Source organism: Thalassophryne amazonica, chromosome 5 (genome assembly GCF_902500255.1).
Source record: "Thalassophryne amazonica chromosome 5, fThaAma1.1, whole genome shotgun sequence".
Classification (NCBI taxonomy): domain Eukaryota; kingdom Metazoa; phylum Chordata; class Actinopteri; order Batrachoidiformes; family Batrachoididae; genus Thalassophryne; species Thalassophryne amazonica.
This window is the reverse complement of record NC_047107.1, coordinates 87,115,557-87,139,018: the sequence shown is the minus strand read 5'-3', so window position 1 is coordinate 87,139,018 and position 23,462 is coordinate 87,115,557. Positions and strand designations below refer to the sequence as shown.

General features: G+C 40.6%; 1 protein-coding gene across 2 annotated transcripts in view; it reads left to right on the top strand.

Annotated features, from left to right (window-relative positions):
• adamts3 (ADAM metallopeptidase with thrombospondin type 1 motif, 3) overlaps positions 1–23,462 on the top strand; it is a 554,270-nt gene that overhangs the window by 247,058 nt on the left and 283,750 nt on the right. For both annotated transcript variants that reach the window (XM_034170793.1, XM_034170794.1), the window contains exons 6-7: positions 17,324–17,407; positions 22,539–22,695. In XM_034170793.1, coding sequence (XP_034026684.1) covers positions 17,324–17,407; positions 22,539–22,695 — 241 coding nt within the window. The remainder of the gene's footprint in view (positions 1–17,323; positions 17,408–22,538; positions 22,696–23,462) is intronic.

The window sequence follows — 23,462 nt, the reverse complement described above, 5'->3', positions numbered from 1 at the left end:
AGGCAGGGTTTTCTGGTATCCCTGAGAAAATTAAGTTGTTACGCATGCTCCTGGACTGAATATCCAGAATTATTTCATTAGCCTTCTTGTTTTCTTTTGTTAGCATATCTGTTGTTTTGGTTAATAACTCCACTGATGCTTTGAGTGATTTATTTTCAGACTCCAGCCGTTCTATTTTTTCATATGCAAAATTGAGGCTTACCTGAATGTCTTTAATCTCCGTGTGTAATGCCATAAGTGAATCCAGCTTCGTATTGATGGACCGGAGCACACTTACCTCCACCTCCGTTATCTGGAGATCCTCCATGTCGGTAGAGGAGTCATTTTTCTTACATTTACACGGGTTGTTATTGTCTTTGTGTACTGGAGAAGCCATGTCCGAGCAGCAGGCCTGGTAGTAGTTATTGATGTAGTTTTCTAAATCCGCGATGCAATCCACCATTGTCAGTTCCGGATTCCACGTCCGCCAAGAGCTGTTGTTGTTGTTATTGAGCTGAGTATTCCATTAACTTTAACTAGTAATGACTTCATGACTTTCTTTGCTAACAAAATTTTAACTATTAGAGAAAAAATTACTCATAACCATCCCAAAGACGTATCGTTATCTTTGGCTGCTTTCAGTGATGCCGGTATTTGGTTAGACTCTTTCTCTCCGATTGTTCTGTCTGAGTTATTTTCATTAGTTACTTCATCCAAACCATCAACATGTTTATTAGACCCCATTCCTACCAGGCTGCTCAAGGAAGCCCTACCATTATTTAATGCTTCGATCTTAAATATGATCAATCTATCTTTGTTAGTTGGCTATGTACCACAGGCTTTTAAGGTGGCAGTAATTAAACCATTACTTAAAAAGCCATCACTTGACCCAGCTATCTTAGCTAATTATAGGCCAATCTCCAACCTTCCTTTTCTCTCAAAAATTCTTGAAAGGGTAGTTGTAAAACAGCTAACTGATCATCTGCAGAGGAATGGTCTATTTGAAGAGTTTCAGTCAGGTTTTAGAATTCATCATAGTACAGAAACAGCATTAGTGAAGGTTACAAATGATCTTCCTATGGCCTCGGACAGTGGACTCATCTCTGGGCTTGTTCTGTTAGACCTCAGTGCTGCATTTGATACTGTTGACCATAAAATTTTATTACAGAGATTAGAGCATGCCATAGGTATTAAAGGCACTGCGCTGCGGTGGTTTGAATCATATTTGTCTAATAGATTACAATTTGTTCATGTAAATGGGGAATCTTCTTCACAGACTAAAGTTAATTATGGAGTTCCACAAGGTTCTGTGCTAGGACCAATTTTATTCACTTTATACATGCTTCCCTTAGGCAGTATTATTAGACGGTATTGCTTAAATTTTCATTGTTATGCAGATGATACCCAGCTTTATCTATCCATGAAGCCAGAGGACACACACCAATTAGCTAAACTGCAGGATTGTCTTACAGACATAAAGACATGGATGACCTCTAATTTCCTGCTTTTAAACTCAGATAAAACTGAAGTTATTGTACTTGGCCCCACAAATCTTAGAAACATGGTGTCTAACCAGATCCTTACTGTGGATGGCATTACCCTGACCTCTAGTAATACTGTGAGAAATCTTGGAGTCATTTTTGATCAGGATATGTCATTCAAAGCGCATATTAAACAAATATGTAGGACTGCTTTTTTGCATTTACGCAATATCTCTAAAATCAGAAAGGTCTTGTCTCAGAGTGATGCTGAAAAACTAATTCATGCATTTATTTCCTCTAGGCTGGACTATTGTAATTCATTATTATCAGGTTGTCCTAAAAGTTCCCTAAAAAGCCTTCAGTTAATTCAAAATGCTGCAGCTAGAGTACTGACGGGGACTAGAAGGAGAGAGCATATCTCACCCATATTGGCCTCTCTTCATTGGCTTCCTGTTAATTCTAGAATAGAATTTAAAATTCTTCTTCTTACTTATAAGGTTTTGAATAATCCGGTCCCATCTTATCTTAGGGACCTCGTAGTACCATATCACCCCAATAGAGCGCTTCGCTCTCAGACTGCAGGCTTACTTGTAGTTCCTAGGGTTTGTAAGAGTAGAATGGGAGGCAGAGCCTTCAGCTTTCAGGCTCCTCTCCTGTGGAACCAGCTCCCAATTCAGATCAGGGAGACAGACACCCTCTCTACTTTTAAGATTAGGCTTAAAACTTTCCTTTTTGCTAAAGCTTATAGTTAGGGCTGGATCAGGTGACCCTGAACCATCCCTTAGTTATGCTGCTATAGATGTAGACTGCTGGGGGGTTCCCATGATGCACTGTTTCTTTCTCTTTTTGCTCTGTATGCACCACTCTGCATTTAATCATTAGTGATCGATCTCTGCTCCCCTCCACAGCATGTCTTTTTCCTGGTTCTCTCCCTCAGCCCCAACCAGTCCCAGCAGAAGACTGCCCCTCCCTGAGCCTTGTTCTGCTGGACGTTTCTTCCTGTTAAAAGGGAGTTTTTCCTTCCCACTGTAGTCAAGTGCTTGCTCACAGGGGGTCGTTTTGACCGTTGGGGTTTTACATAATTATTGTATGGCCTTGCCTTACAATATAAAGCGCCTTGGGGCAACTGTTTGTTGTGATTTGGCGCTATATAAAAAAATTGATTGATTGATTGATTGATTAAATGCAAAAAAGCAGTCCTACATATTTGTTTAATATGCGCTTTGAATGACATATCCTGATCAAAAATGACTCCAAGATTTCTCACAGTATTACTAGAGGTCAGGGTAATGCCATCCAGAGTAAGGATCTGGTTAGACACCATGTTTCTAAGATTTGTGGGGCCAAGTACAATAACTTCAGTTTTATCTGAGTTTAAAAGCAGGAAATTAGAGGTCATCCATGTCTTTATGTCTGTAAGACAATCCTGCAGTTTAGCTAATTGGTGTGTGTCCTCTGGCTTCATGGATAGATAAAGCTGGGTATCATCTGCGTACAATGAAAATTTAAGCAATACCGTCTAATAATACTGCCTAAGGGAAGCATGTATAAAGTGAATAAAATTGGTCCTAGCACAGAACCTTGTGGAGCTCCATAATTAACTTTAGTCTGTGAAGAAGATTCTGTTGTATGGCTGGGGGGCCTGGCTGCCTTTTTGTTTCTGTCTTTTGTTTTTCCTTCCAGGTGGCTTGCATTTGGGACTGAGTGGCTGTGTTGCTGAGGTTATCAGGACCTCACCCTGATCACCTGCGGCTCGTCAGGACTCACAGCTGAGGTGCATCTATATGGATTGGAACATGGTGGCATTTAAGACTGGAGTATACAGTGTGTATTTGCCAGAGACTCGACCTTGTGACCAGACGGGTGAGATCGTCGTCTCGGGAGCCATCTCATCATCAGTGGATGCAGAGAACGTCCAGGGTTTGATGCACGGTCTGTGAAAGAGGAGGGGGTGAGGTCTCACGCTCGTCAGCACACTTCCTGAGGTACGTTAGATTTTGTGACTAACATTTATACAGTCAGTAAATGTGGTGTCCCTCACACCTTATTATATTGAGCTGTACGTTAGTCATGTATCGGCTTCCACTGCAGTGGAGTTTTGTGAACTGGATGTTCCATGCCTGCAGGTTGGGAAGCTGATTAGTAATCAAGCCAGGAAGTGTTTGCTGTTTGTACACCTTTAAGTGTCTCTCTGTGTGTAGAGTGTGGACTCACATAATGGTTCCTTCTTTCACAGACTCGGTTTGTTGCGGCCACCTGGGGGGTGTCGGCGGGGTCCTTGGGTCCGAACAGCTTCTGGCTCCGGACCGTTAGCGCTGCTGGGCGCGCACCACGCCAGACCGCACTTTCTTTTGTTATTTTTGTATCACTGTTATGTATTAAATTCAGTTAGCCTTTATACCGTGCTCTGCTTATTTCATACTGGGTCCTTCAAACGCTGGTCGGTTCTCCGAGCTGCGTCCGACACATAACAGATTCCCCATTTACATGAACAAATTGTAATCTATTAGACAAATATGATTCAAACCACCGCAGCGCAGTGCCTTTAATACCTATGGCATGCTCTAATCTCTGTAATAAAATTTTATGGTCAACAGTATCAAAAGCAGCACTGAGGTCTAACAGAACAAGCACAGAGATGAGTCCACTGTCCGAGGCCATAAGAAGATCATTTGTAACCTTCACTAATGCTGTTTCTGTACTATGATGAATTCTAAAACCTGACTGAAACTCTTCAAATAGACCATTCCTCTGCAGATGATCAGTTAGCTGTTTTACAACTACCCTTTCAAGAATTTTTGAGAGAAAAGGAAGGTTGGAGATTGGCCTATAATTAGCTAAGATAGCTGGGTCAAGTGATGGATTTTTAAGTAATGGTTTAATTACTGCCACCTTAAAAGCCTGTGGTACATATCCAACTAACAAAGGATAGATTGATCATATTTAAGATCGAAGCATTAAATAATGGTAGGGCTTCCTTGAGCAGCCTGGTAGGAATGGGGTCTAATAAACATGTTGATGGTTTGGATGAAGTAACTAATGAAAATAACTCCGACAGAACAATCTGAGAGAAAGAGTCTAACCAAATACCGGCATCACTGAAAGCAGCCAAAGATAACGATACGTCTTTGGGATGGTTATGAGTAATTTTTTCTCTAATAGTTAAAATTTTGTTAGCAAAGAAAGTCATGAAGTCATTACTAGTTAAAGTTAATGGAATACTCAGCTCAATAGAGCTCTGACTCTTTGTCAGCCTGGCTACAGTGCTGAAAAGAAACCTGGGGTTGTTCTTATTTTCTTCAATTAGTGATGAGTAGAAAGATGTCCTAGCTTTACGGAGGGCTTTTTTATAGAGCAACAGACTCTTTTTCCAGGCTAAGTGAAGATCTTCTAAATTAGTGAGACGCCATTTCCTCTCCAACTTACGGGTTATCTGCTTTAAGCTACGAGTTTGTGAGTTATACCATGGAGTCAGGCACTTCTGATTTAAAGCTCTCTTTTTCAGAGGAGCTACAGCATCCAAAGTTGTCTTCAATGAGGATGTAAAACTATTGATGAGATACTCTATCTCACTTACAGAGTTTAGGTAGCTACTCTGCACTGTGTTGGTATATGGCATTAGAGAACATAAAGAAGGAATCATATCCTTAACCTAGTTACAGCGCTTTCTGAAAGACTTCTAGTGTAATGAAACTTATTCCCCACTGCTGGGTAGTCCATCAGAGTAAATGTAAATGTTATTAAGAAATGATCAGACAGAAGGGAGTTTTCAGGGAATACTGTTAAGTCTTCTATTTCCATACCATAAGTCAGAACAAGATCTAAGATATGATTAAAGTGGTGGGTGGACTCATTTACCTTTTGAGCAAAGCCAATAGAGTCTAATAATAGATTAAATGCAGTGTTGAGGCTGTCATTCTCAGCATCTGTGTGGATGTTAAAATCGCCCACTATAATTATCTTATCTGAGCTAAGCACTAAGTCAGACAAAAGGTCTGAAAATTCACAGAGAAACTCACAGTAACGACCAGGTGGACGATAGATAATAACAAATAAAACTGGTTTTTGGGACTTCCAATTTGGATGGACAAGACTAAGAGTCAAGCTTTCAAATGAATTAAAGCTCTGTCTGGGTTTTTGATTAATTAATAAGCTGGAATGGAAGATTGCTGCTAATCCGCCGCCTCAGCCCGTGCTACGAGCATTCTGACAGTTAGTGTGACTCGGGGGTGTTGACTAATTTAAACTAACATATTCATCCTGCTGTAACCAGGTTTCTGTTAGGCAGAATAAATCAATATGTTGATCAATTATTATATCATTTACCAACAGGGACTTAGAAGAGAGAAGAGACTTTAGTGAGAGCCGTCTCTGTGGAATGAAATTTTCTAAAAGCAGACTGCAGTGGCTCAAAGAGATTATTCTCAGTAAGATAGTCCACAAGCTGCTAGTTCACTTTTTCCAGAATTTTAGAGCAAGATGATAGATTTGATATTGGTCGATAGTTCTTCAATACACTAGGGTCAAGATTAGGTTTCTTAAGTAGTGGTTTAATCACTGCAGATTTGAAACATTTAGGAACAGATCCAGAAGTTAAAGAAAGATTAATCAGTTCCAGCACAGTCGGCCCAAAAGTGGGCCACAGGTCCTTCAACAGTTTTGTTGGCATAGGATCAAATAAACAGGTTGTGCTTTTTGTTGACGTTACGAGTTTCATCAGCATGCCTTGAGAGATACTCTCAAATTCTGTAAATCTAGGTAATACCTCAGTAATGGCGCCCACTTCAATAGCAGGGTGTAGTGGCTGGGTTAAGGCATGCTGGGATATGATTAACCTAATGTCTTCTATTTTCTTCTCAAAGTAATCCAGGAAATATTGTGCTGTAAAATGAGAGCGAACTACAGGTGGGTGTCCATGAATAAGTGTTGCCACCGTGTTGAACAAGAACTTTGAGTTATGCTTGTTTTTGTTGATCAAATCAGAGTAATAGGCCCACTTGTAGCCAGTAATGCATGCTTATTGTCTAAGATAGCATCACGCCACGCAAGGTGGAATACTTCTCATTTTGAACTACGCCATTTCCGTTCTAGACCTCTTGCCTTATGCTTGAGGTCACACAGGTAATCATAGAACCAAGGTGACTGTGTTTGGGGGAGCGCGGTTTTAACACAGGTGGTGCAATCATGTCGAGTGTAGTTTTGAGCACTGAGTTTAAACTATCCACAAGATTGTCTACTCATTGGGTATTTGCCAAATGTGAAGCTAAGACATCAGGCAGTCTATCTTTGAGTTCAGTCTTAATTGAGGAGTTGATGCATCTCCGTAGTGATATATAAGGTTGTTGTTCCACTAAACATGGCAGCGAAACTGTAAACTTAATAAATGAGTGATCAGAGACCACTATTGTAAGAGGCATGATGTCAATATTCGTGACAGCAATACCACGTGCGAGAACCAAATCCAGGGTATTTCCACTAATGTGCGTTGAGTCCTGAATGCATTGCCGAAATCCTAATGCATCCACAATTTCCATAAATGATTTGCAGAGGGGATCAGAAGGCTTATTTTTATGAACGTTAAAGTCACCAATGATCAGAATGTTATCTGCACTGGTTGACAAATTAGAGATGAATGCACCAAATTCACCTAAGAATTCAGAATATGGGCCAGGAGGCCTATATACAGTGACAAAGTAATACGGCTGATTTTTATTCTTCTGTTCTTGGCCATGCGTAATATCCTGAGCAGAGTGGCGTTGAGGAGTATCACAGGCAAAAACAGGCAGAGTCAAAATACAAGCTGAGTTCAGGATTAAGGCAAGGTAGAGGTCAGAGCAAACAAGCAAGGTCAAAACACTGAGAAGCAAACAAGACATGAACTGAAGGCGAAAGAGTGAACAAAGTCAACAATCGGGCAGTGAACTGTGGAACTGTGAGGGATTTAAAATTAACCAGGGTGATGTGAAGCAGGTGTGAGGAAGGTTCTGGAAAGAGGTGTGGTTTAGTGAAAAAAGAAGAGGGACGAAAGGCAAGAGAGTGCAGGAGGGCAATACAAAGCGGTGCAAAGTAAGAGAAATGAGTGACAGAAAAACTAACTGTGAAAAACATGACATGCTCAAATAATTGTGTGTAAAAGAAAAGGGGTAAACCTAAGAATTAACGTGACAAGTCAAAAAAGGGAAAAACAAGAAAACTAATGATTATAACTAAAACTAGAATGGAACTGTTACTGCCTGGTACAGAAAAGTAAATACAATAAAAATGGGAAAACAAACTACTGGTTAAACAGAGAATAAGTGATGAACAGAAAACAAAACCAGTGACTACTGAATAATGCAATAAATGACAAATGGAACATAATCTGATGAGCTACACTGAAGACTAAAAATAACAAAAACCTGTGACTAAGCATAATACAACAAATGTGATAAACAGAACTACACTAAGACTAAAGTAACTTAAAAGACCCAGAGTGAACAAATACAAACTACACAATAAATGATAAACAAAGAATGACCAAGTGACGAAAGTGTAACACAAGGAAAAGCAATTAATAACTGAGTGACTGCAAACTAAATTATGAGGTGCTGAATGAAACCAATGACCAAATAATAAACAAAGCAAAACAATAAAAGGAAATTTCAAGAAACATTTATTACTATCTTTGGTTATTGTATTTTTTCTGTTTTATGTAAACCTGACCTAAAGCTAGCTAAATGTTTTATGACAAGAGGAATATAAATAGGTAATTTTTGTTCTAAATGTATTGCATTTGCTAAAGCTATTAGGATGCCAAGTTTTCGTTGTAAAACCGAAAAAAAATAGAAATGTGGCAGGGGCGGGGTTTGAACCAGGAAGCTCTGCACGAAAACCAAGCGCACTAACCACTTGGCCACCACTGCTGCTAAAGTGTTCACTAAGTCAACTCAATTATTTCCACATATAATTACTTAATTCTTTTAAGTTGTGCTTAAGTTATACTTTGCTTAGTTAATATACAATTAGTTCAAGTCAATCAATACTCAAAAACCAAGACCATGTTACCCAAACTCGAAATATTTAAGTCAACGTTTTCATAAAACTTTGAGTTTACACTACTTAATCTTTTTAATTAATTTGAACATTCAGGTTTAGAGTGTGAGGTCCACACATTTTAAGCCACTCTTCCCATTTGTTTGGCAGTAGAAACATTTTTTTCAAGTGATGACTTTCGTGTTTCACCACAACAATGCACGCTTTCTTGCTGAACATCGGGGTATTGCTGCGCATGAACTTTTTCCGGAATTTTCATTGATAAAGGTGAGGCGTTCTTGTCGTAACGTTTGCATCTTCATAACTAGAAACAAGGAAGTGAATTTGGTGACATATGGGTAACGTTGTTATTCAACGGACTACTGTGATTGGTAAAGCCCACAGAAAACAAAAGAGGTTGGTCACATTTGCAGAGAAATTGCACTGATTGGACAAAATTACAATGTCACGCTGAATTCAGTGGGATTAGTTGAATTTATGTTGCGATTTTGACACTGGGACTTCCTGGTGGCAGTGACGTACAGGCCTCACACGAAGCACCAGATAATTAGGTAACTAAAGTTATAGGATAAGTTACATCGGATGCTGTAACTAAAGTTCCAAAACTTTTGGCAGTGTTGAAATATTTGTGAATCAGGCTCCATGGTGACACCTTTTATTATTTTTTAAATTTCTTTTGTTTGATTTTTCATGAATGCACTCTAGTTCCATTCTGGCTTCACGTGAAGACAATTTGGAGGGTTACAGTATTGGATCCCGATCAAATGTTGACGCAGTAGGTTTGCTTTGTGCAGACACTCCGTGCTGGCCTGTCTGGAAGGTATTCAGTGGAAATCGGATGCACTCACCATCAAATTTAGCTGTCTTGTGTCCTTGAGCCAGTCAGGTAAGCCTGTGGAAAAATAACACCAACAAAGTGCAGTGCGTTTGAATAATCCACTGTAATAAATAATAATTTTAAATATTTAAATCAAACACTTTCAGTCGGAGCACCTACTGGAGTTTGGAATTGGACTCCTGACTTCCTGTTTGATTTACAAATGAAAATATGTGTTATTTCTCATCTTGCACTCTCTCTCTCTGTCTGTCTGTCTGTCTCTCTCTCTCTCTCTGGTTCTTATGAACTGTGGTGCAGCTGTGGGGTTATTAGGGATGTTTTTCATTAGAGGTTCCTGCCTCCCATGTCTGTTTGTGTGGACCTCTTGCTGCTCTCTCTCTCTCTCTCTTTCTCTCTCTCACTCACTCACTCACTCACTCACTCACACACACACACACACACACACACACACACACACACAGACACACACTTTTTTTAGGGGAGCATTTTTCTGCAGGATTACACATACATCTTACGGCATCTTAACCATCCATTTACTGCTACTTAAGCTTTATATTTCATCACCAACCAGCGGACATAAATGTAATGAAAATTGTCTTTCTCCTGTTTTGGTGGTAATGAGACACCATTAGCAAGAACACCGCAGGCTTTCATCGTTATAAAGTGTGCCGAAGCGAGTTGGGTACTTTCGTTTTCCGAAGGACAGTTTCTTTTCAGATGTGTTTTTTAATGAAAATATAAAATGTGTTCAGAGCATCCACCACAAAAAATCTTCATTCTAACGTTCCCTCTTTATGTTTTATGTGAATATCTCACAATGGTATTAAAAAGATGTGGAATAATGAAAAAATGGTTTTAATGTAAAAGTTTTTGTGTTATTTTAGTGGTGTAATCTAAACAGGAAAATCCGTATTTCAGAGTTGCTTCAACAATCTTTGACTTTAAAGGGGAATTTTGACTTTTTTTTTTTTTTTGGATCCAACTTTTCACTCGGGACCAAACTATTTCATTCAGTCAAACATGTCCATCACGGGATAAATAACAAACATCACAATAAAACACTTCTTGTTACAATTGAATATCCTAAAATATCAATAAATGTGGGGATGCATAGGGGAAGTAGACCTCTGCGTACATGTGTGCATATTTACTGTAATGAAAATAGAAATAATTTTTTTTAACGTAAACATTTTAAAACTGCTGATTAGCTTTGATAACCCCCACCCCCCATAACTCTTAAATGGAATAAGCAAGTACAGAAAATGAATGAATAAATTTAACTGATGATTAGAAGGGAAGCGCCGTCTCATAGCCCTCCTCTGTCTCCTCCACAGCTCAGGCTTCTCTCCTGCGTTCAAAAACTGTTAGCCACTGTGGCTAATTGGTGGCAAATTTAATTAGCCACAGGGGACGTTGATTAGCCGCACAATGATTTGAAAGAACAAAAATGCAAACGCGCACTAGTGCAGGGCAGGCCTTTCCAACCCTGCGCCTGGAGGACACCTGCCCGGCATGTTTTAAAACTCTCGCTCGACTCTACCCACATCTAATTAACTCAGTCAGGTGTGCTCAGCCAATCAAAAGCTGGGAAACACAAATGTTAATTGACCAGGTGCGACTACAGCAGGTAGACATGGAAAATATGCAGGACAGATGCCCTCCAGGAGCAGGGTTGGAGTCGCCTGCACTAGTGCATTATGATAACTCAGAAATGTCAGCTCTACTTGAAAGAAATTCAAGAGTAATGCATCGTAGACTCAAATCTAAGGTGTTTTTAGTACTTATTCACACTATACTGCAATACTGCATTGTAATCTGCCATAGGTATTAAAGGCACTGCGCTGCGGTGGTTTGAATCATATTTGTCTAATAGATTACAATTTGTTCATGTAAATGGGGAATCTTCTTCACAGACTAAAGTTAATTATGGAGTTCCACAAGGTTCTGTGCTAGGACCAATTTTATTCACTTTATACATGCTTCCCTTAGGCAGTATTATTAGACGGTATTGCTTAAATTTTCATTGTTACGCAGATGATACCCAGCTTTATCTATCCATGAAGCCAGAGGACACACACAATTAGCTAAACTGCAGGATTGTCTTACAGACATAAAGACATGGATGACCTCTAATTCCTGCTTTTAAACTCAGATAAACTGAAGTTATTGTACTTGGCCCCACAAATCTTAGAAACATGGGTGTCTAACCAGATCCTTACTCTGGATGGCATTACCCTGACCTCTAGTAATACTGTGAGAAATCTTGGAGTCATTTTTGATCAGGATATGTCATTCAAAGCGCATATTAAACAAATATGTAGGACTGCTTTTTTGCATTTACGCAATATCTCTAAAATCAGAAAGGTCTTGTCTGAGTGATGCTGAAAAACTAATTCATGCATTTATTTCCTCTAGGCTGGACTATTGTAATTCATTATTATCATGTTGTCCTAAAAGTTCCCTAAAAAGCCTTCAGTTAATTCAAAATGCTGCAGCTAGAGTACTGACGGGGACTAGAAGGAGAGAGCATATCTCACCCATATTGGCCTCTCTTCATTGGCTTCCTGTTAATTCTAGAATAGAATTTAAAATTCTTCTTCTTACTTATAAGGTTTTGAATAATCAGGTCCCATCTTATCTTAGGGACCTCGTAGTACCATATCACCCCAATAGAGCGCTTCGCTCTCAGACTGCAGGCTTACTTGTAGTTCCTAGGGTTTGTAAGAGTAGAATGGGAGGCAGAGCCTTCAGCTTTCAGGCTCATCTCCTGTGGAACCAGCTCCCAATTCAGATCAGGGAGACAGACACCCTCTCTACTTTTAAGATTAGGCTTAAAACTTTCCTTTTTGCTAAAGCTTATAGTTAGGGCTGGATCAGGTGACCCTGAACCATCCCTTAGTTATGCTGCTATAGACGTAGACTGCTGGGGGGTTCCCATGATGCACTGTTTCTTTCTCTTTTTGCTCTGTATGCACCACTCTGCATTTAATCATTAGTGATCGATCTCTGCTCCCCTCCACAGCATGTCTTTTTCCTGGTTCTCTCCCTCAGCCCCAACCAGTCCCAGCAGAAGACTGCCCCTCCCTGAGCCTGGTTCTGCTGGAGGTTTCTTCCTGTTAAAAGGGAGTTTTTCCTTCCCACTGTAGCCAAGTGCTTGCTCACAGTGGGTCGTTTTGACCGTTGGGGTTTTACATAATTATTGTATGGCCTTGCCTTACAATATAAAGCGCCTTGGGGCAACTGTTTGTTGTGATTTGGCGCTATATAAAAAAATTAATTGATTGAATTGATTAATCTGTAGGCGACTTTCTGTCTCATTGAGACTGCCTGAACAACAGTTAACCCTTTAAACCCCATTATAATCACAGAATGTTGGTAAATAGTGCTTGATTACTATTGCAAACAACACATCTTCAATATGGAAATATTAAGTTTAATAAACACTATTTCCAGCAGGGCCCTAAATCATTGTGTGTAATTTTTAAATACTAATTAAAAAAAATAAAAATTGGTCAAATTATAAGATGCATCAGTTTCCATCTTGCAATGGGGCAGTGTTCTGTTCACAATTACAGTTATGTTAGTCACTCCTAATGAATAAAAATAAGTATTTATTATTCTGTGTTATATGGTGTGTTATTTGTTTTTGTATTGTGTGTGTTATCCGCATTGTGGTGGACATTAGTCTCCATGTGACTTTGGGTCACTAATCTTCAACCCCGGCAAGCCCTGCATTAATCTGCCCCTGGTTCTGTTATTGATTGGATCCAAAATATATTACACTTTATTCACAGGTGTGTAGGAGCATTTTATTTGGTATTTTAGGAAGCTCAGTGAAATCTGGTGTGAATTAATAGGAATATGATATTTACGCATTTTAATGAGCTACACAGCATTTGAAAGTTCTCCGTGTCCATGTCACCCATTATGCACAAACTCATGGGTGCATGTTCACTCACTCGTTAAAAAACTAAAAATAAAGTAAATAAAAGTCTGTGATTTCAGACCTTTATTTTCTGTTCTGATGATGCTTAAACAAACTGGTGAATCATCACAATGCACAGAATGCTGTTATGTGTCGGACGCAGCTCGGAGAACCGACCAGCGTTTGAAGGACCCAGTATGAAATAAGCAGAGCACGGTACAAAGGCTAACTGAATTTAATACATAACAGTGATAATATAATAACAAAAAGGTGCGGCCTGGCGTGGTGCGCTCCCAGCAGCGCTAACGGTCCGGAGCCAGAAGCTGTTTCGGACCCAAGGACCCCGCCGACACCCCCCAGGTGGCCGCAACAACCGAGTCTGTGAAAGAAGGAACCATTATGTGAGTCCACACTCTACACACAGAACACTTAAAGGTGTACAAACAGCAAACACTTCCTGGCTTGATTACTGATCAGCTTCCCAACCTGCAGGCATGGAACATCCAGTTCACAAAACTCCACTGCAGTGGAAGCTGATACATGACTAACAAACAGCTCAATACAATAAGGTGTGAGGGACACCACATTTACTGACTGTATAACTGTTAGTCACAAAATCTAACGTACCTCAGGAAGTGTGCTGACGAGCGTGAAACCTCACCCCCTCCTCTTTCACAGACTGTGCATCAAACCTGGACGTTCTCAGCATCCGCTGCTGATGAGATGGCTCCCGAGACGACGATCTCACCCGTCTGGTCACAAGGTCGAGTCTCTGGCAAATACACACTGTGCACTCCAGTCTTAAATGCCAACATGTTCCAATCCATCCAGATGCACCACAGCTGTGAGTCCTGACGAGTCGCAGGTGATCAGGGTGAGGTCCTGACAGCCTCAGCAACACAGCCACTCAGTCCCAAACGCACGCCACCTGGGAGGAAAACCAAAAAACAGAAACAAACCGGCAGCCAGGCCCCCCCCAGCCATATAACAAATGCACAGAGAAGAGATGACATCATCAGTGATAATCACACCCTGAGATGTGCGTGTGTGTTTTTCCGTGTATGCATGTGTCTTTCTGTTGAGGACAAATTGTGTCAGTACACGGTGTGTACTAAATCAATGAAGTGCACAATGATGTTTCTGCTTCCATACAGCCTTCCCATACCACAAGACTATGACATGCTTCAGAGTGAAGAAAAATAAAGTTTTGCAGTATTTTTCATGAAATTTGTTCTTGTCTTCTCATTAAAATAAGTTCATAGTAAATGGCAATGAGTAATAATCTGCAGTCATGTAAAAAGTACATTGTGCTGAGCTCAGAAAGGTGAAGGACTGTGGTCATACACAGACATTTATCTTTCATCATCACCAATCATGCTTGAAGTAAACTGTTAATTCATTAAATATGCCTAATCTTTACAATGACTTTTGTTTTTTGTCCCCCCGTCAGGTAGCGGCATGTGCAGTTAAGCCTCTTTGTATAGCTGGAACTCACGGTGTGTAACACCTTTGAAAGTAATAGAAGTCAAACAGCAGCTAAAATTTACCACTCATCAAAAACAACAGAAATCAGTTCTTACCAGTAATATGACTTGAAATTTTAAATCTATATTATAATAGCCATGCCCGGCTATTTGCACGGTTTATTTTTCTGTAGGTAATTCGGCTGGCGAGGCTTACCGTCAAGCCGAGGCAGCATCGCTCCAACAGCGGTCAGGGTGCGGAGTAATCCATCAAATGTGAAAATCCATCAAATGTGAAATAGTAATTCTGTATCAGAATCCACATCAGTGCTTTTGTATGGTAGCTTAAGGCCTAGTTCAAAAATAATGAAGCCTAAGTGCTGATTTGCATTGCATTTGTTATGAACAAGCCATTATTTTATTTAGCAACATCCAGATTCATCTGTGAGTTGCCTATAGTCTCTTTGACAGGTACTGAAAATTTCAAGGAAAAATTCCGCACGGTTCCATAGATATGCACGAAAGTTACCCCAAAAATAGCACTTTTTTCATGAATTTTGTGTGACATTGATATTTAGTATTATCATTTAAAGTGGAATGTTAAAGCAATAACCTTGTATTTTGTCAGTTTGTTGTCAGTTTCCATCAAAGTGCTGCACCACAAACAATTCACCATAAACAAGTTAAGAACAAGTTGTAATCACAATCAAATTATGGTATAATTACAATTTGACTAATTAATATAATTATAATCATAGCTGTAACACCAAAACTCGTGACTCATATGTAGAAGTAAATAAGTGGGTCTTCAACGTAGCTTCAAATACATCAACAATCAAGCCTGCCTGAGGCAGGCTATTCCACAAAGCTGGTACACAAAACAAAAAAACTCACTTGAGTAGCTTGAGTACAAGCAGAGACACATGCAGGTAAGGATAGGAGCATCTCAGTTTCTTTATAAGTGCAAGCACCTGACATGGTGCCCCACAATCTGTTATTCTCACAGGAATACTGTGTGCACAAAACCTTTTGAAGCAAGGTCATTCAAGATTCCATGTCAGCTTTTTGCCTGACATGAATTTATTTATTTGTTCAAATTTTTATTTATTTACAAATTCAGAAACATTCTGCAAATCTACCAGCGTATTTAATATGTTCCAGATTGTACCAAATATACAGTAGCTCAGCAGATCCTTGGAGGGGAAATGCGATCCTTATGCTTGATTAAAAACTCACGCACACACCGGTGGCACATCACAGTGTTGTGCAAAATGGTGTGTAAAACAGCATGATTACTGTGGTATCCAGCTGGTGGTCCTGTGTTTGGAGGGGAGAAAGCTCATTGTATCTTCTTCTCAAACATAAGTTGATGGAAAATTTAGAGCTCCTGTGGAGGGTCCTTGTTTAACAGCCTCACCATCTCACCTGAATCCCTTCCAAGACAGCAGGGAGCTAAGACGCCTCAAACATACACAATAGTCCATCTGCGTATCAAGACTAGAATGGTACGACCTTGACCTTCACCCCACCCATCTTGTTGGCATCTTGTTTGCCACATTTGGACAAAATTTGATTGAAAGTCCTATTCCTTGACATCAAGCTTTGCAGAAATCAGTTTTTTAATGGCAGTTTTGGCGAATACATTTATTTTTCCAAGTTTGTCGGAAATCATCAAAAGGACTTGTGAGGAGTAGACCAGCAAACAGACAAGCAGACATGGCCTTGACCCCAGTGACTGTGTTGTGGCCAGTTTGACATTGTGGCGCAATTGCAGAACTCACCCCATATGTGTGCCATTTGATGCAAATCTGAGCAAAAAGACCTGTGACCCCAATAACCATAACCTGTGGCAAATTTTATCTCACCTGGGCAATTACACAACCCACCTACATATGTGTGCCAAGTTTGGTGAACATCTGTATGAAGGAAAAAATGTTGACATTTGACCCCGTTGACTTTGTCATTTGCCGAAACAAACCCCTTAAGGGCAGTTCTAAGGTTGACTTTCATCTACATTTTAAGTTTGGTGGAACTCCCCCAAAAGATCTTGGTGGAATAGGAGAAGAACTTGATGAACCAAATTTTAACCGTTAACCCAATGGCCTTGACCTTTGTCAAAACAAACCTCTTTGGGGCAATTCTAAGGTCAATCTACCCGCACTAAGCAAGTTTGTTGTTCAAGTGCATCAGAGGAATAGTAAAATAAAGACACAAACAAATTTCTCAAATGATAGTGTGATGATATTTCATCTTTTTGAACCTGTGACACATGCATATACATGCTCACATGTGCACTATCCAGTCAAACACAACTGTTTCTTATAATCTGGTAAGTGCACATGCTGTTATTTCAGCTCCTTTTTTTAGTATGGTGTGGCATGTTGTGAAGAAGGCGAACAGGATGACAGCACTCTCCTGCTTACTGACTGAATGTGGTACTTATGCAGGTCTGTGATTACAGTTCTTCAGAGACATCTGTAAAATATGTTTTTTGTTGTCCACCCAGAGCTAATGTTGTAGGAGACGTGTCCTGTCAGTCACAGGAAACCTGTTTGTGTGATCCAGTAAAACAGCCTTCTTATTGCTGTATGGCTTTGTGTTTCAGGTTAACGAGATTTACCACGACGAGTCGCTGGGCACCCACATCAATGTCATCCTGGTGAGGATGATCATGCTGGGCTACACTAAGGTGAGTTTTGCTGTATATTCTGTTGAATGTCCTTGTGTTAAATTCAGCCTTTGACTTAATATATCCCCTGCAAAAAACACTGGGGGAGTGTGCATTGAATTCACCCTGTACGTCCATGAGTCTTGCAACAGCAGCTCCTCGCAAGCTGGTTGTTTGATTTCTGTCCAACTTTTCACAATCATAGCACGCCATATGAAGATGTGCATGAAGGAAAATAAGTCTGATCCAGTGTCATCAAGGGGAAATAACTGGACTTAAAAAACATAACAAACATATTTGCTACTGCAGCAAACAAACAAAGGATGGCAAAATATTAAGGGATGCTACAGCCAAACATGCATTTTTCCAATCCCAGATTTTGTTAATCAAAATGAAAGTACAACAAAAAATAAACAGAAGAGGGCTGAAGATTCCATCAAATATACAGGATGACACCCCCCCCCCCCCCAAGAACCCATAAAATGATCAGAAATCCTACAAAGGTCCAGCAAATTTAATTCAGTCTGTGTGCGATCATTCCCCAAAGTTTTAGTTATCTTGGTCGCTTTGCATAAAAGTCATGTTCTTTCAAAATTATGCCCCAAATGGTATGAGTTGGTGGTGAAGTAGGTCTCCAGACAAAATGTCTTTTCCATCATCTTCCCTAACATGTCTTGGTCAACCAAGGAAAACACATTTTCCTTGAAAAGAAAAATTATTGCACACATCAGAAGAGGCATCCAAACAGGCATTCTGTGGAACAGTTATTGCAGAGTCAGTAGTGTTAAATAACACACAGGTTATGACTGTTGGGCGAAATAATATTTGCAAAGTATTCCCTTTTTGCCTCTTTAACTGTGCTCTGATAGTGCCACCAGAAATCCCTTAAACTTCAAAGAGACACCTTCAGTTTATCCTTTTTACCCTTGCATTCAGCTCAGCGACATTCCCTCCTGACAGCACGAGTTCTATCATTAAACCATGGCTCGGGTCTAGCCTTAGGCTGCCTGGTTCTTAATGGAGCCTTCAAGTCCAGGAAGGTTTGACAAGAAGAATAAAACCAAGAAATAAGCTCTTCTGTGTTAAGAGGAGAGAAAATCAGAAGGGCCACAGAGCTACTGAAAAGCAGTAGAAAATTGAACAGTTTTAACTGCAGTATGTGTCAAACCAACCGTGAACAAAACAGGCAGGTGATCCGAGAATCCAGAGTCACAGATTTCCAGGTTAGTCACTGGTAAACCACAGGAAAGAACCAGGTCCAGTGTGTGTCCATACTCATGTGTCGGACCAGGTACAGACTGGACCAAATAAAAAGAATTGACGAGGCTTAAAAAGTCCTTCATCAGTGGCTTATCAGGGCAACACACATCTATATTAAAATATCCAATAAAAAGAACATGTTCATAATTGGGCATAATCCCAGCTAAAAAAAAAAATCAGAGAAATCATTTATGAAGTTCTTGATATATTTTTTTTTGGGGGGGGGGGGGGGGGGGGGGGCGGGGGCGATAACAAGAGCGCAGAATACATAACATGACTCATCTCCAAGGAGATAAACTCAAAACTGGGGAATGAAGATTGTAGAAAGCACTGCTTACATTTGTGATCCTTTTGTAAACCGGTCACCGTGCCTCCGCATCCCCCTGAAACCTGTGGTGAGTTAAAATAACAGTCTGCTGCTAAAAGCTCAGCAAGGGCACTGGACTTGCAAACACTCAGCCAAGTCTCAGTCACACGCAAAAAATCCAGATCAAGGGAACTAAAAAAGTCCTGAAGAGTAAAACTTTTATTTGCAGTGATCTGGCATTCACCAGGCCAACCCTGACAGGAGCTGAAGCTAAAGCATGGGCTTCAGTGAGTCGAGGAATTTGGCACAGCAGTGTCAGGTTCCAGTGACATTGTCGGCGCAGGTTGAGCCGGAGAGGACGTGGGCGGCAGGGCTGAAGAGCTTCAAAGCCAACCACGGGCACCAAGCAGGATCCAGAAAACTCAGAGGTGAAAGAAAGCCTGGACGTAATCTGTGCGCTGGTCGGGTAGAAGTAGAACAGTGCGCCAAAGAAAACTTCAGCTTCACCAGCTGGCTGATTTGTTCACCATGGCAACGATGACGCCTCCCCAGGGATGGCAGCACAGGAACTTGGCACAGATAACCCGGAATGTCCAACAGAAGCAAGGGCAGGAATTACTGCCCATCAACACCAAACAACACCATACCCTGGACTGAAGGTTGGAGATCCGGCAATGTTTGGTGATCATACACCAGCAGAGACTCGGTTCCATAAATGACAGGTTAAAAACAATAAAAACTAACAAACCTGAGAATGACAGATGAGCAGCCACACTCACCGGTGCCATCTTGTCATATGATTAGAGCGTTTTTAAATTCTGACTTCTGTGGAATTCTTCATTGACCCATACTGAGCTGTAGGTACCAGCCCTGGGATAGCTATCATACATTTTTGTGTCGGCCATGGTACACTGAGGCTAGACTGCAAGTGCTGTTTTGCCACCTTAAGTGGTACCAAAAAGCTGCTTGGCCCACAGACTAATGGCAGCACAAATGTGGCTGTGGTGAGTCCTTAAACATAATATCTGTGTACTTTGCTGTGCTTCATTTATGTTTACATGGTTGTGTTTGGCAGAGGATTTTTGTCCAAAGTGATTTACAAATGAGGACTGGCACGTGCTTGGAGCACACCAGGTCGAAAAACACATCAACATTAAGTCCGGCAAGCATATGCTTTCAAGCAAAAACACTGGAGGGGGTTACAGTCTTTGTTTTCCGGAAAGGGGGTGGGGGTGTTTGTGGTGGGAAGGAGGTTGTAGCTATACTTACTCTTTATTCTTTACTTAAAACCATCCACTCCATAAAAAAAAAATGTTTGTTTTATAGACTGTATATATACCAGACAAACTGTCGGCATTGTGTGCTGAGCTGAAAATCAGTTGAAAAGTGTATCCTGAATGGGTTTGACTCTTACAATACAGCAGCTGTGTTTCTAATGTGCCACTATCTCTGTGCCCCACTATGCCACAAAGGTGTTTGTTGGCACCTGGGACAATGAGGTGGGGGGGGGGGGGGGGGGGGGGTGACGAGGAGGAAGGCATAAAAAGAAAAAGATGAACACCTCCACTGCTGAAATTTAGAAAGAGGTCCTTGTGAAGAGCATCATAGATAGAAAACAGACATTTTTGGATTATTTATTGATTTATTTATCTTTAATTTGCAATAGAGCCATTGACTGTTTTGATGCACAACAATATAGGTGAGCTAAAAACACAAACTGTATTTATTGAATGTCTTTTTACATGCTTCTATGCCAAGGCATAAATAGCCTACAATTCCTTTTACACAGGCACTTGTGTTCACAGAATATTCATATAACCTGTAATATTCCTGATAGCTGTAGAGAAAGTAAAAGCTGCAAAATACGTGGTTGCACGCTTTCTGTATATAGCAGAAATCCAAAGCAGCAAAATAAATTAGCATTTCTGGTAATTAATTCACCCTATAAAGCCTGTGTCACCCGATTGGTTTATGCAGTCAGGGGTTTATCAGTCATGAGTCATACTCCACACATGAAAACAAGAGGAAATATTTTGTGGCTTTGGCACTCTGATGACCAGGATTCACATCACATCAATCAGGTAAATAAACAGACCTGTTTTTAACCCAAATATTGCTAAATGAAATGGGAACTGCATTGCCACATAGTAATAATATAATTACATAAAACTGCTTTGCCAGTGACATTTGGTCAGTGGTCCTGTGTTGTTTGCACTTCAGCGTAATGTGGCAACATCTCTGTAGTTCTCTGTGCACCACAGACTGTCAGAAACTCGTTTGAGAAATCTCTCTGTTAGGAAGCTTAATATAAAACATCCTTTTCATCAGCAAAAAATGAGCCTTCAAGAAAACTGAACTCATCTGTGTTTTATCTTTTCTACACTTCTTCACAACACCTCTGGACGTTGGACAAGATGTGTGGTAGAAGCCTCTCTCCTGTCACACCTCAGAGGTCTCAGTGGAGTCAAACAAACCAGACCTTGCATGTGTAATGTGCTCAGCATGGTCCAGACTGTAACACGTGTCTTTGAGACAAACATGTTAGGGTGCATCATGGAAAAACTGCATCAGGTGTTTCTGTGTGTGTCTGGGCATGGTGCATAGCATGTCTTCCTATAAGCGTGGCACACGTTGCCGCAGACGTGTGTTTTGCAGCAGACAGGTTGATGGTTCAGCACCATGGACAGTGATGGCAAACCATTGTGCACGTGTGCATCAGTGCCTCTCACAAAAGAGACTTGAGTACAACTTTTGTCCCCACTAAGCCACCACCATGTTCTTGGGGAGGCTGCAACAGAGACAGTCAGTGAGTCCTAAATCACCCACATGCATCTCTGCGTGACTGAGGCTCAAGGTTTCTGACCAAGAAGTGAGGGATGAAGACATTGTCAGTAGTTCCAAAAAAAAACCAAGAAGGGCACTCAGAGAGCATATTTTAGGTGCAAATGTACTTCTGTTTACATATTTGTTTATATTTACCTTTAATCTCTTTCTGTTTCATTGAGAGAATTATTCCTTTGATTTCTTCTGTGGCATGCTTTGATCCTGGTTACTGAACTTTGATCCTAATCACTCATGCCTGCAATCCTGAGCATGTATCTTTGATCTTGAACTTTGATCTGTTCACTGAACGTTGCTCCTGATTGCTGGTTGCTTTGATTCTGATCATATTACTAAAGCATCAGCAATTAGGATCTAAGCAGAATAATTAGAATGAAAGGTAAGGATCTATCTCTTGCTGGAATTGGACCAAAATTTGACAGGTTTTTCCTTGACCCAAGGTTGACCTCTCAACCACATTCGATTGTAATTTGTTAACGTCCTAATGAGATATCCTCCTGAGTGGCTGAATGCTGTGACTCTTGACTTTCTAATGCCCTCAGACAGTATGCTAACTGAATGTGACACGTCTAACACTTGGCATACAGTCTGCTGTTTACTTATTGTCATCCCAGAGGCCTCATAGTCAGCTCTTTCACCATTTGTTGTCTCTTCAGTTTTTGGCTGCTGACAGAATACTGATGTTTTAATTTACACAGTCTTGGTTCAGAATCAGGCATTTCTTTGTCTTTTCTCCTCTGTCAGTCCATCAGCCTTATTGAACGAGGCAACCCTTCTCGGAGCCTGGAGAATGTGTGCCGCTGGGCATTCTTACAGCAGAAAGGTGATCCCAGTCACGATGAACACCATGACCACGCTATCTTCCTCACTCGCCAAGGCTTTGGTCCAACTGGGATGCAGGGTAAGTTCCAGGGGATACACTGGCATCGTTCAAATGAGGATCTGAACTTGCCGTGACATTTTGATGTGTTCTGTGTGGATTTCTACCAGAAGATATGAATCAAACCAAACTGTCTTGCAGAGTTTTCTACTTGTTAATCAGGACTAAGTCATGTTTATGACTGAATGCCCTTGGATTGCAGTTGGCATTTCACCATTGTTTCCATTGTGTGTTGATTCTGCTGGTAAGTTGGCTGTCAGCTGACAAAGACATTCAGAAGCCTGAAGGCCAAAGGAGCATTTCAACTGTATTATCAAAACCTTTTACCTCCAATAATAACAACATGATAATAAAACCAATTTGATATTTTGTAAATGTGAAAATGAATGTCTTTATTGCTGTCACCTTAATCGTACCATAATGTTTATGGTAACCCGCACACCCACACACATACATGTAAGAATCAGGGTGGGACAGGCCAATGTCCAAATACTTGTGGACTTGAGTCTGTGCCATAGTAAAGTGGGACCCTCTTAGTGTGCCCCCCCCCCGACATACACACAGACATCAATCAATCAATCAATCAATCAATTTTTTTTTTATATAGCGCCAAATCACAACAAACAGTTGCCCCAAGGCGCTTTATATTGTAAGGCAAGGCCATACAATAATGATGTAAAACCCCAACGGTCAAAACGACCCCCTGTGAGCAAGCACTTGGCTACAGTGGGAAGGAAAAACTCCCTTTTAACAGGAAGAAACCTCCAGCAGAACCAGGCTCAGGGAGG